The sequence below is a fragment of the Scyliorhinus canicula genome, chromosome 15, assembly GCF_902713615.1.
Source record: "Scyliorhinus canicula chromosome 15, sScyCan1.1, whole genome shotgun sequence".
NCBI lineage: Eukaryota > Metazoa > Chordata > Chondrichthyes > Carcharhiniformes > Scyliorhinidae > Scyliorhinus > Scyliorhinus canicula.
In genome coordinates, this window is record NC_052160.1 from 57,149,692 (window position 1) to 57,164,119 (window position 14,428).

Below are 14,428 nucleotides of genomic sequence, written 5' to 3' on the forward strand. Positions count from 1 at the left end.
GCCACCGGGGGGGGGGGGGCACCCCCCGGGGCCAGATCGCCCCGCGCCCTCCCCCGACGACCCCGGAGCCCGCCTGCTCCCGCCAGTAAGGTAGGTGGTCTGATCCACGCCGGCGGGAAGGCTTGTCAGTGGCGGGACTTCGGCCCATCGCGGGCTGGAGAATCGCCGGGGGGGGCCCGCCGACCGGCGTGGAGCGATTCCCACCCCCGGCGAATCTCCGGTGCCGGAGAATTCGGAACACGGCGGGGGCGGGATTGACGCCGGCCCCCGGCGATTCTCCGACCCGGCGGGGGGGTCGGAGAATCCCGCCCCTGGTCTTGAACTAATCCAGTGCTCTACTGGCCATCTCTTACTAATCCCCACTTCTCCAATCCTATCGCCTTTCTCCCCCGACCTGTTGTCCACTGTGGCTAAGTGCCACAGGCTGACTATTAGGTAACCTGTTAAACAGGCTCACTTTCAGGAGAGAAAACTGGCAACAGGAAATTCGCAAGGTGTCTGAGAAATCTGTGCTTCCAGGTTTTATGTCCGGAGTATTCCCGGACTAAATTGGGACTGGGGTTTCTCTGGCTTGTTGATGGTGAGTCAGGTAGTCGCTGTTGAGGTTTCTCTGTAAGCAGTGGTGGTGTACTACAACTGTGCAAATACCCCAAAGAACTTTGGCAGTTAACAAACATGCTGTCTGGCCCACAAACCAGGGCAGACAAGATGGAAATTTAACCCGTATGAATGCAATTTTGACTTTTCACTGAACAAAATTTATGGATTATAAATTGGTTTGTGAGGAGCTGAAGCAAGAGCATACTCTCTCATCTAAGCTTAAAAACAAAAGTGCTGGAAATGTGCAGTGGATCTGGCCGCATCTGTGGAGCGAGAAAGTCAATGTTTCGTGTCAAATATGACTCCTTTTCAGAGGTCCATAAGAAAAGTCCTATTCGACTCGATGTTACGTTGTTTCTCTCTCCTCCAGCGCTGTTGAGTATTTCCAGGTTATCGTTTCGGACTTCCAGCACCCACAGTATTTTAGTGAACTTGCTCATCTTCTTTCGGGTGTCAAGTTCCCAGGCAGCAGCTGAAATGCTAAGATGAAGCAAGGCTGTTTCTGGTTGGTAGTGTAAGTATAGCCTGGATTATTATACTACAATCAGAGACATTCAACATTTCCTTTTCATAAATGCTCCTGTGATATCATTGTGATAGAGACCTGGCCATCATGGACACCCAACATGGGTGTGGTTGGTGTTTGCTCTGCCATTCAGACCCCACACTATACCTTATTGAAGAACCAGTTACACTTTCTAATATTTCTGTTGTTTCCTTTAGGATTTATGATGGGCGGCTGCCCATTCTCGCCATCCTGGATACTGACTTGATGAAAACCATCTTCATAAAAGAGTGTTACCCTTTGTTCACCAACAGGCGGGTAAGTATTTGCCTACATTGCACTGAGGCTTATTTGCTCTCATTGGCTCCTCACCTGGAGTACTGTGCACAGTTTCTGACCCTTTATTGGAGGAAAGATGTTGTGGCTTTGGAGCCAATTTAGAGTAGGTTCACTGGATTGATTACAGAGATGAGAGATTTATCGTATGAAGAGAAGTTTTTTCCTATATTCTCTAGTTTTGAAGAATGAGGGGAGATCAAATTGAGGCATATAAGATGATAAAAAGTTTGGATAAAGTAGACATGGAGCGGATGCTTCCTCTTGTGGGGCATTCTAGAGCGAGGGGTCATAACCTCAGGTTAAGGGGTAACAAATTTAAAATAGACATGAAGAGAAGCAACATCTCCCAAAGGCTCGCGAATCTGTGGACTTTCATAGAACATCATAGAATTTACAGTGCAGAAGGAGGCCATTCGGCCCATCGAGTCTGCACCGGCTCTTGGAAAGAGCACCCTACCCAAGGTCCACACCTCCACCCTATCCCCATAACCCAGTAACCCCACCCAACACTAAGGGCAATTTTGGCCACTAAAGGCAATTTAGCATGGCCAATCCACCTAACCTGCACATCTTTGGACTGTGGGAGGAAACCGGAGCACCCAGAGGAAACCCATGCAGACACGGGGAGAATGTGCAGACTCCACACAGTGACTCAAGCTGGGAATCGAACCTGGGACCCTGGAGTTGTAAAGCAATTGGGCAATCACAATGCTACCGTGCTGCCCTAATTTGTTACCCCAGAGTGCGGTGGAGTAAATTGAAGGAGAAGTTAGACAGATATTTAATTGGTAATGGGTTGAAGGGATATGGAGAACGTGTAGGAAGGTGGAGTTGAGCCCATGATGAGATCAGCCATGATCATATTGAGTGGTGAAGCAAGCTCGAGAGGCTAAATTGCCTACTCCTGCGTCTGATTCTTGCGTTCTAAGAAAGAACTATTCTGTCTAATTGCACCTTCCAGCTCTTGGTCTGTAGCCGTGTACGGAACAGCACAAATCTGGTGTTCTTGGTTAATAAGGGGATCGGGGGTGATTGGGAAAAGGCAGGGGAATAGAGATGAGGAACATATCATCCATGTTCGAATGGCGAAGCAGACTTGATGGGCCGAATAGCCTAATTCTGCTCCTACATCTTATGGGCTTATTAGATTTTCTTGTTAGCGTAATAGGCCCTTGTTTTTGCTTTCTGAATGTTTCAGCATTTCAGCTAGAATGTAATTTGGTTCCCATCTTTTCTCCATGTGTTGTTTTGATTTTCCAGTGCTTTACGAGAGAGATGAGACTTGCCAAACAAAACTCCCCATGTGTGGGGGACAAGAGTATGTTTGATGGGATGACCTATAATGCTGATGCTGTGATCTCTGGATTCAACTAAATTCTCACTGGTTGCCTGTCCGAGTTTGGACTAGCCCAGGTAGAGAAGAAGGTGTATCACATCCAAGAATGATCTGACTCGTCTGGAATTTGCACCCCTCACCTTTTGGAGCTTGTAGTTGTCTTGAAATCTGGCAGGATTTCCACAGCCTGATTTTTGTGATGCACAGGAGAGAGATTTATTAACAATAAAAATACAATATTCTGTATGATCTGTGAATAACCCTGATCACTGATATGTTTATGGAATTCTGGGTTAGACTGTTCCTTTATCAGAAGGGGAAACCAAGGAAATGACCGTTAGAATTCCCAAGGGGGGGGGGGGGGGGGGGGGGGGTGGGCAGCAGAGGGTTTGAAATATGTAGTTTCAATAATAATAATGCAAAGAATAGAATTGAAATGTTTGGCATTTTAGTTTCTTTACTTAATGTGTTTTAATCTTGAAATTCTGTGGAATTATGAATGTTAGTGTTAAGTATACTCAAGGCAGAGATTGATGATTTTTGCTAATGAAGGCATATGAGGATATTGTGGGAAAGTAGCATTGAGGTTGACTGACCTCCAGCTGCCCCTGCTCCTGTTCCTTGTGGCCTGTGTCATGGCTCATCATTACCTCAACTCCATTTATCTGCTTTGCTGTTTAGCACACTGGGCTAAATTGCTGGCTTTGAAAGCAGACCCAGGCAGGCCAACAGCACGGTTCGATTCCCGTAACAGCCTCCCTGGACTGGCGCCGGAATGTGGCGACTAGGGGCTTTTCACTGTAACTTCATTGAAGCCTACTTGTGACAATAAGCGATTTTCATTTCATTTCATTGCATGATCCTCTGATAGTTCAGAAGATATCAATCACAGTCTTGTAACTGTCCCAGCCTCCACAGTTTCTTTTAGGGGATCAAATTCTATATTTCAACTGTGGCTTCAGGAGTGACTCTTGGGTAGTTCAGTGGGGTGAAGAAAATGCATCTCTGCTTCTCTTGGCTTCCCAAACCTTTTCCTGGTGTGACCCCATTGTAATGCCCCTGACCTTCCTTGATCCCAGAGTGAAGATTTGGAGGATCTAAGAGTTGAGCTGGAGAGGGTGAGCTTCATATACCGAGTGGGGTGGGTGAGTGAGGTTGAGCATGTAGGAAGTATTTAAACTGCAGGGTTTTGTTTAAAAGTAAGCTACCCTTTGATATGCTTTTGCAGCAGCAATTAGGCCTCTGTTAGCCTACGCACACCATTATAAAAACATGCAAGCGTTTAAAGGGGTCTCACAACTGTTAGCACTCAGCCCAAGCTCCATGGCTGCCATAGGGCTCTCCACCCAACTGGGGCTTACACCCACACTTAGACTGCAACAAAGAAAAATGCCTCTTTGTTCCCTGTTTTCCAACAGACCACTTGGGAATCTCTGATTACACCTCATAAGGAATCAAAGAACTGAGAGCTATGAATGGGGATTGATGCATTTTCAGAATTAGTCCTGAAATGGGGATTAGACCACTTCCATTGTAGACAATGACACCAGAAACACTCATGGTTCACATTGCCCAACAAGGCAAAGTGTGCATTGCAAGGATTTCCACCATTTTTTAAATGTCGAAAACCACACTGTGAACTTGCCACATCTTCCCCTTGGCCTGTGCCTCAGAAAAGAGACCGTGAGATCTGTAAAGTTGCTGGGTTGTGTAGGATTAATGACTGCAACTTAAAAGAGTTTACTGCTTTCCTTCCTTGCTGGGGCCCCTCCCCAATGAGGTTGAGTCCCGCCCCCAATGGCCTTCTTAAACTCCTGACTGATGCTGTGCTCACCCCTTGGCTCTCGGTCGGATGGCCAAGCCTTGACCTTCGATGACTGCGTGTGCTCCTGGTTGGCTGGCTGCTGGCTATCTGGCTTAGCAGCCACTGTTCGTTTTGATTGGTTGCCCACCAGCCCATCTCAGCCCTGGCCTGGAGGCCAAGAGTCACCCCGCTTCTCCCCCAGTGCCTCGATGAAGGCTTCGCATGTTCGCACTTGAACCTGATGTTAGTTCGGCGACCTCACTTTTGCCTCAGGCTCTCTGCCAGACTGAATGCTGGAAACCTGGCTGCTGCTTTGCATCTTTACTCAATGAAAGTTCAGAAACTTAACAGCAATTCAGGTGATTCATGTCTGAACTGCTCTAAGTCTCCACCACCTCTCAATGTTTGGCAAACTGCTTCCCCACTCTAAAGAGGAGTCCACTAATCAGAGCCTGGTGTTCTGTATTGCCTGCTGATAGGCTCATTCGAATCAGAAAATTTAGACCAACGAGGCTCTGATTGGTGTTCCAACCACAACAGTCACCTCTCCATATGAGCCCCCCCCCCCCCCCCCCCTCTTGGCTGCAACGCTGTGTGTTTCATTGAAAGTTCACCTCTGACCACAGATGAAATCATGGAATTTCTGACATGCGAAGACTAGGGCATAGAGTTCATTCTCATTCTGGGCATTGCACGTTTCCGTGTCAGTGGGCAAATGCAAAAGTCACTGGTCTTCCATTCTGGATGCTGACTGCTCCGAGTCCATGCTGGGATAAAGAGTACAGGTGCTGGCACATCAAAGTACTGTAACACCGGAAGGGCTGACAGCAGATCCTTGTGTTTGTTGAATGCCACATTGTGGCGCTCCTGCCAACACTATTCTACATCTTGGTGGAGAAAAGTTACCCCACTGCATCAGGGAATGAACTTTGACAGATAATTTGGCATACTGAGGAAACGCTGCAGGGCATGCTTATTCTCCAGAGTGGACATTTGCCATATAGCCGTTGTCTTATCCAGTTCAGGCTTCACACCATCGATGGTAAGTGGGTGTCCGATATAGCGGACCCGGCTGAATATGCATTTAGCATGATTGAGCTTCAACTATATGGTGCTGATTCTGTCGAGGACCAAGTGCGGACCTGCATCATGTTCTTGCATTGTAATACCCCAGACCAGGATGTCATCAATGATAATTTCACCGTTGCTCTGCAAAGAGCTCTTCTATAGACTATTGGAAGATCTCACTGCCAGTAGAGATCCTGTAGGGCACGCGGCGGACCCTGTATCTTCCCACTGGAGACTTTGAACATAGTAAGCTTTGAAGATTCTTCATCCAGTGGGATTTGCCAAAATCCACACTGTGAATCCAGGATGCTGAAAACCTTAGTACCGGGCCGTCACCATGACCTGTTCAACCGTCATCATAGTTTGGTGGGATCTCAGAAGTGCGTTATTTAGCTGAACTAGGTAGATGCAGACTGTGCCATCTCTCTTTACTGTAGTTATCATCGCAAAAACTCACTCTGTGGTCTATTCCTCTGAGGGCGATGTCATCAGTCTTGTCATTCTATCCAATTTGTCAACTACATTCTGTTTCATGGCAAGGGAGCACACAGTGGGTGTTTATTGAGTCACCCAGCCTCATAATAATAATCACAGACATGGGGGGCAGCATGGTAGCACAGTGGTTAGCACAGTTGCTCCACAGTCCCAAGTTTGATTCCCGGTTTGGGTTACTGTCTGTGCGTAGTCTGCACGTACTCCCTGTGTCGGCGTGGGTTTCCCTTGGGTGCTCCGGTTTCCTCCCACAGTCCAAAGATGTACAGGTTAGGTGGAGTGGCCACGCTAAATTGCCCTTCATGTCCAAAAAGGTTAGGTGGGGTTACTGGGATAGGGTGGAGGTGTGGGGTGTTCTTTCCAAGGGTCGGTGCAGACTCGATGGGCTGAATGGCGTCCTTTTGCACTGCAAATGCTATGTCTATGTCTAACGTGGGGCTTGGTGCTGTAGGGTGCGTACATCCAGCCCAAGGTGGATTGGCCCCAGTGCAATGCTGACCTGGAGCTCCAACAGTGGTTTCGTGCCCTGGTTGACTTTGTGGAACTGAAGCTTACCCTGTGTGCAGTGCAGGGTGCGTGTGTTACACCACGTGCAATGAGATTTACTTTGATGGAATCTAGTGCAGCACAGGGTTCGATTTCATTTCCTGCAGAAGCAACTTTGACAATACATTGCCCTTCGCAGTAGAATGTTTTGCAGTTCAATGCTCTGGTTGTTTTGCTTTACCCTCCAGCTCATTCACTTTGTGCATGTTCTGAAACTTGGAAAGGTAGCCGGCTGCAACATGACTTGCGGTATTGACAAGTTGCTGTGGCTTTGACCTGCAGCACTTGGCAATGTGATTCCATTTGCCACTGTCATTGCAACTTATTAAATCTGAAGCATGAGCTTTTTTGTGGGTGCTGGCTTCTGTAGTTCCATTGGGGTGTGTTCTGTACCGAGGGAACTTAGTTTTTCTCTTTACTTCCTTGGGGCTCCTCACAGACTGCTCGTTTAGCATGCAGATGCTAATTGTGAATTCTAACATGGGGTTTTCTATGTCTATGTTGCTATGTTCCTTTATGCAGCAACTACTTGCGCATCTCATTGCTGTGTATTCCACACACTGCGGTCTCTTGCGAGTTTATCACTGAAGATTCTGGCAAAAACGTGCATATTCGGTACTCTCAATGTTGAGACAAATGATTGTACTTGTTCATCGAGTTTCTGGTTAGCTGGTTTCTGGTGTTTAAAACGTGTCTGTCCATGAAGACATTTCTATGGGTGCGCATATCTGTTCAAATTTTTTTAATAGTACCTTGGTCTCCCTTCCCTTGGTAGACAAAGGATTCAGATTTTCCGACTGTGTTTGGACCTGCTTGGTTCAATAGTGTGTATGCTTGTATTTTCTTTGATTTATCGGAGAGACCAGCACAGCAGTATACATGCTATTCCTTTTTGAATTTTTTCCAATTGTCATCGATTATTCTCATCAAAGGTGAGCGGGTCGATGTGCCAAATCCTTGTGCCATCTTAGCTCGCACCTGATGCCATGTAAAATTGCTGCATTGTGCAAGAATGATGACAAAGGACGACAGCTTAAACAGTCTACTATAAAATCTTCAGCAGCTCTTATACATCATGCCTGTCGCTACATTGGTGAGATCTCCCGTGCTACTCTCACGTCATTTCTGTGTGCAGGTCATGGCAATATATACATGAATACACATTCAACAAGATCCATTTGTTTCCCCCTGCCTGCACAGTCTGTGTAGTTTTGAAATCAACTAATTAGCTAATATGGCATCAAATCTGATAACGTAATATTAAAAACAAAGTCTGAAGCCTTTCTACCTTTTTCTGTAGAAATTAGGTCTGAATGGGCCACTGGCTGAGTCCATCGTGTCTGTTGAAGATGACCATTGGAAGAGAATCCGAAGTGTGCTTTCCCCAACCTTCACCAGCGGGAGGCTGAAAGAGGTAACAGAGCCCCATCCCACTCCCCAATAGATCGAATCCTTTCTCTGTGTTTATACCTGTGATATGTAAGATTGGTTTCATAGACAAATGTGTTAAATCATCCAGTAATGAAGGTGAGTGTAGGTGCTGATGCACGAGAATACAAGAAGTCAAAACTAAGATGTTGAAAGCAACCTGTTGACATCTACAAAATTGCAAGGTGATCAGTCTCCACCTTGCCGTCATTTGAGTGTGTGCCTCCCTGCAACTGTGGCCTAACAGCCATCTATCTGCTTTCCTACCTCATCTGAGATAACACAGGACCTGACTCTCCTGCTCTCTATAATAGCATCCTATGAAGCATAAGGTGACATGAACGCCTCCTATTTAAAATGTTGCAAGGGCAGATTTGACTAGATGCAGTTTCAACCTTCAGCTGCTCAATTGTTATAGATTCCATGTTTTGAAGAAAAGCCTTTATTAGAAAATGAAGCATTCAAAAGTTGTTCCCTTGCATATAGTGTACCGTGGCCGAAAGTTTCATACGTGGCATCTAGATAATCTGTGTTTGTCTATCAGTTTCAGCAGATCCTATGGTCTTATTACTGTTACCAATTTTTCCATTAGTAGGTTTAAGATACTTTACAGAGGAATACTTAAATAAAAGAATCAGCAGCTAAATCTTTGTTGGGAGATGTACTTGAAATATTGGCCTATAAAACGGTCCGCAAGAAAACATTTGAAGGCAGAAAGTTCCAGATTGTGGGGCTGAGGTGACTAAAAGTTCTTAACAAGTGGGTGAAGGGAGAGTGGGAGTGAGGATAGACAGAAGGCCAGAGTTGACCCATGGGAAGACTTTAAGGCAGAAAAGTAGTTAGGGTGAAGCTGAGGACTGAGGTGAAGATATGATTTTAGGTTTTGATTTAATATGTTGGGAGATGCAGCCAATGTAGATTAACAAGACCAGGGAATGGGTGCGGGACTGGGCACAAGATGGGATTTGCGTGATTGAGTGTTTAAGGAATGCACAGATGGTCTCACAGGTGAGTTCTTCCTAGTTGGTTTTGGGTGTCTGGGAAAGAGGGCAAGTGGACAGTTTTTGTTGGGAGATGAAGGAGCAATGGATTGTCTATGCCAGCTCAAGGTAATCCTTGTGATGGGAAGATTTTAGCTGAGGAGAGCAAAGCACCAAGTGTAAAATGTCTTCCAACAGCAGAAAGATGGAGAACAATCACAACTCCTGCAGTGTCAGCTTCCCTTTTTTTAAAAGATATTTTATTCCAAACATATTCAACATAATAACACAACCTTAACATCCAACAGAATATACAGTTTGTACATTTTATCCCCATTCACTACCCCTTCCCCCCTGCTTCACGATAAATAGCTCCTCAAATATAGCCGAGAACGGCCTCCACCGTACCTCGAAGCTGTCCTCCGAACCCCTTGGGGCAACTTTGATTTTCTCCACCCTGAGAGATTTCCAATTCAAAAGTATCCGTCGCGAGCAATCAAAGAGGTGAAGGCCACAACATCAGCCCCCTTCCCCTCCAGCAGCCCCAACATCCCAAAGATCGCCACCAATGTAGCTTCATCTCAACCCCTACAATCCTCGATATGTTCCCGAACACTGCCTCCCAAAAGTTCTCCGACTCCTCATATGCCCCAGAACATATAGGGATAATTCGCTGGCCCCCTCCCACACCTCCCGCATCCGTCCACTATCTCTGGGGAAAACCCACTCATCCGGGCCCATGTCATGTGGACCCTGTGCACCACCTTAAATTGTACAAGACTCATCCTTGCACATGAAGAGGTTGTGTTCACTCAGCGCATTACTTCACAGCAAAGTCCCCATCCTATCTTCCTCCAAACCTCCTCCTTCCCCCTCCACTTGATCCTTTTCACTAAGGTCGTGCCCTGCTCCCCCAGCCACCCATATATATCCCCCAATCCTACCATTCCCCCTCACTCCATCCAGGAACAATATTTTCTCCAACAGGGTATACTCCTGAGGAAACAAAGGCGGCTCTTGCAAAGTCCCACAACTGCCAATATCTAAATTCACTCTCTCTTGATAACTTGAACCTCTGCTGCAGCTCCACTATCCCAGCGAACTTCCCCACCGCAAACATGTCCCTGACCCGCTCTAACCCCTCCTCCCATCTCCTGTACTTCCCCTCCATCCCCCCAGCGCAAACCTACGATTCCCACACAGTGGAGACATCAACACCATGTGACCCAGGTAAAGGGCCTCTTCAACTGGTCTCAAATTTTTATCGATGACTCCACCATTGGTCTCCTCTTATGCTTCCTCAGGGTGAACAGCAGCAAACTCCACCAAACCCCGTCAAATTCCATCTATGCATCATGGCCCACTCAGGTGTTACCTGAATCCCCAGGTACCGGAACCGCTCCCTTGCCACCTTAAATGGCAGTGCCCCAAGTTTCTCCACAGCCCCACTGCATTCACCAGCAACACCTCACTCTTCCCTACATTCAGTTTATAGCCCAAAAATGCCTCAAGCCTCTCCAGTCAGCCCATCATTCCGCCATGTTTTCTAATGGGTCCATCACGAACAGCAACAGGTCACTGGCATACAACAACCCTCGTCTCATTCTCCCACCACTCAGCCGAGGCCCGAAGTGTCCTCGCCAAGGGCTCAATCGGCAATGCAAACAATAGCGGGGACAGCGGACATCCCCGCCTCACACTCCTGTGCAGCCCAAAATTCCCCGGGCTTGTCTCATTCATTCACACTCTGGCCATGGGGGACACATATGGCATCCGGACCCACAGCACAAATCTCGGCCCCAACCCAAACCTCCCCAGGATTTCAAAGAAATACCTCCTCTCTACCTGGTCAAAGGCCTTCTTTACGTCCATTCAGACAATCATCTCCGGGCTGCACGGTGGCACAGTGGTTAGCATTGCTGCCTACGGCGCTGAGGACCCGGGTTCGTATCCCGGCTCTGGGTCACTGTCCGTGAGGAGTTTGCACATTCTCCCCGTGTCTGCGTGGGTTTCACCCCCACAACCCAAAAGATGTGCAGGATAGGTGGATTGGCCACACTAAATTGCCCCTTAATTGGAAAAATAATTGGGTACTCTAAATTTAAAAAAAAAGAAAATCATCTCCAAACGTGTTCCCCCCCCCCCCCCCCCCCCCCACCTCCCCCCCTCGATTGGGGCGATATTGCCTGCAGAATGGCCAGTGCTGATAGACGCAGCAGACGGGAGGGATGGACGTGCTTGCGGCCAGCAAGAGGGCGGTAACGTGCTGAGAGCCCCATGCTGTGCTCTGCCCAACACAGAAAACATTCTCTCAAAACACCACCTTAACTCACTCCCTGAAACTCCCAACTCCTCATCCTGCATTTGATCCATTCCCTTTTTACCCCGCCCTTGAATCCAAATATTGGTGCCGTGTTTCCTGTGTGGCGAGCTTAAAATCGCATGGGGCACGTAAAATGTTGGTCAATTGGGGATTTAATGCCCTCATAATTGTTGGCATAGTAAGAAGTCTTACAACACCAGGTTAAAGCCCAACAGGTTTGTTTCGAATCACCAATTTTTGGAGAACAGCTCCTTCCTCAGGTAAATGAAGAGGTAAGTTCCAGAAACATATATGTAGACAAAGTCAAAAATGCAAGACGATACTTTGAATGCGAGTCTTTGCTGGTAATTAAATCTACAGGTCCAGATGGAGCCCCTGGAGAGAGGGATAATAACCGGTTAAAGAGGTGTGAATTACCACAAGCCAGGACAGTTGGTAGGATTTCGCAAGCCCAGGCCAGATGGTGGGTGATGAATGTAATGCAACATGAATCCAGGGTCCCGGTTGAGGCCGTACTCATGTGTGTGGGACTTGGCTATAAGTTTCTGCTCGGCGATTCTGCGTTGTCGCGCGCCCTGAAGGCCGCCTTGTAGAATGCTTACCTGATGATCAGATTCGAAACAAACCTATTGGACTTTAACCTGGTGTTGTAAGACTTCTTTCTGTGCTCAGCCCAGTCCAACGGCGGCATCTCCACATCATAATTGTTGGCAGGCGCGCTGCCAATCCAAGCTGCTGACCCGAGGCTGCACTCGCTGTGCAAAATATCGCGTGAGCAGACTATGACATCAGAATACGTGCCTAATGTTATCGCTCGCTATTTTTTTTTTTAATAAACAATTTTATTGAGGTAGTTTTTGGCTTTATAAACAATTACAGACATCATCAGAAAGAAAGCAAAAAAGGCAAAAATGTGCAAACATCCACGTACCATCGTAACATATTGCACAAGCCCGCTAACCTCCCACCGGTACTACCCGCCATATTTTCCCTCCTACTCTACTCTACTCCCCCCCACCCCCCTGCTGACGCTCACTCCCCCGCAAAGAAGTCAATAAATGGTTGCCACCTCCGGGTGAACCCCTGCACAGATCCCCTCAAGGCGAACTTAATTTTTTCCATCCCCAGGAAACACGACATGTCCGCAAGCCACCACTCAGTCTTCGGGGGCTTTGAGTCCCTCCACGCCAATAATATTCGTCTCCGGGCTATCGGGGAAGCAAAGGCCAAAACATCGGCCTCTTTCTCCCCCTGGATGCCCGGGTCTTCCGAAACCCCCAAAATTGCCACTCCTGGACTCATCACCACCCTTGTTTTTAGCACCTGGGACATGACCCCCGCAAATCCCTCCCAGTACCCCCTCAGCTCAGGACATGCCCAAAACATGTGAACATGGTTCGCTGGTCCTCCCGCGCACCTAGTGCATTTGTCCTCTATCCCGAAAAATTTGCTCATCCGAGCCACCGTCATATGGGCCCGGTTAACGACCTTAAATTGGATCAGCCCGAGCCTAGCACATGTCGCGGTCGAGTTTACCCTACTCAGGGCCTCTGCCCACAGCCCATCCTCCATTTCCCCACCTAGCTCCTCCTCCCATTTAAGTTTCAGTTACTCTGTCTGGGACCCTTCCTCTCTCATAAGCACCTTATATATACCGAGACTCTGCCCTCCCCTTCTTCCCTCCTAGAGACTATTCTGTCGAGGATCCCCATTGGCGGGAGGCGTGGGAAAGATGGGACCTGTCTACGAACAAAGTCCCGCAACTGTAGGTATCTAAAATCATTTCCCCTTACCAACCCAAATTTCTCCTCCAAGCTCCTCAAACTCGCGAAGCTCCCTTCTAGGAACATATCACCCACCCTTCTTGCCCCTGCTCGCCGCCATACTCGGAACCCCCCATCCATACTGCCGGGGGCAAACCGATGGTTGTCGCAGATTGGCGCCCAGACAGACGCCCCCATCTCCCCCACATGCCTCCTCCACTGGCCCCATATCCGCAGGGTCGCCACCACTACCGGGCTGGTGGTGTACTTGGCCGGCGGCAGCGGTAGAGGAGCCGTGACCAGGGCCTCCAAGCTGGAGCCCCTGCTCGAAGCCGCCTCCACCCGCTCCCAAATAGACCCCATACCCACCATCCACTTCCTTATCATAGCGATGTTGGCCGCCCAGTAATAATTGATCAGACTCGGCAAAGCCAGCCCTCCCTCGCTGCGGTTCCTCTCCAACATCGCCTTCTTCACCCGCGGGGATTTTCCCACCCAGACAAAGCTCATGATCAGCCCGTTAACTCTTTTGAAGAAGGACTGTGGGATAAAGATCGGGAGGCACTGAAAAATAAACAAAAATCGAGGGAGGATTGTCATCTTTACAGTCTGCACCCTCCCTGCCAGCGACAGCGGGAGTGCATCCCATCTCCGAAACTCTCCCTTCATTTGCTCCACCACCCTGGCCAAATTTAACTTATGCAGCCTGCCCCAGTCTCGTGCCACCTGGATTCCCAAATACCGGAAATTTTCCTCAACCAGCCTAAACGGTAGCCCTCTCAATCTGTTCTCCTGGCCCCTTGCCTGGACCACAAACATTTCACCCTTGACCGTATTTAATTTGTATCCTGAGAACTGGCCGAACTTCCTCAGCATTCCCAGTATAGTTCCCATCCCGGCTACTGGGTCCGACACGTACAGGAGCAGGTCGTCTGCATAAAGAGAAACCCTGTGTTCAACCCCGCCCCTCACCATCCCCTTCCAACCCTCTGCGGCTCTCAGCGCAATCGCCAGCGGCTCTATGGCCAGCGCCAACAGCAGCGGGGAGAGCGGGCAGCCCTGTCTGGTCCCTCGGTACAACATAAAGTACTCCGACACTTCTCTGTTAGTCCTGACGCTGGCCCTCGGGGCATGATATAATAATTTGATCCAATCCACCAATCCCTCCCCGAACCCAAACCGTCCGAGCACCTCCCATAGATAGTCCCACTCCACCCGGTCAAAGGCCTTCTCGGCGTCCATTG

The 14,428-nt window shown here is 48.3% G+C and overlaps 1 protein-coding gene across 1 annotated transcript in view; it reads left to right on the top strand.

The window, feature by feature from the left end:
* The window catches only part of LOC119978649 (cytochrome P450 3A21-like), an 85,007-nt gene that overhangs the window by 15,340 nt on the left and 55,239 nt on the right, over positions 1-14,428 (top strand). Inside the window, exons 4-5 of the mRNA XM_038820437.1 lie at positions 1,324-1,423; positions 7,991-8,104. Coding sequence (XP_038676365.1) covers positions 1,324-1,423; positions 7,991-8,104 — 214 coding nt within the window. The remainder of the gene's footprint in view (positions 1-1,323; positions 1,424-7,990; positions 8,105-14,428) is intronic.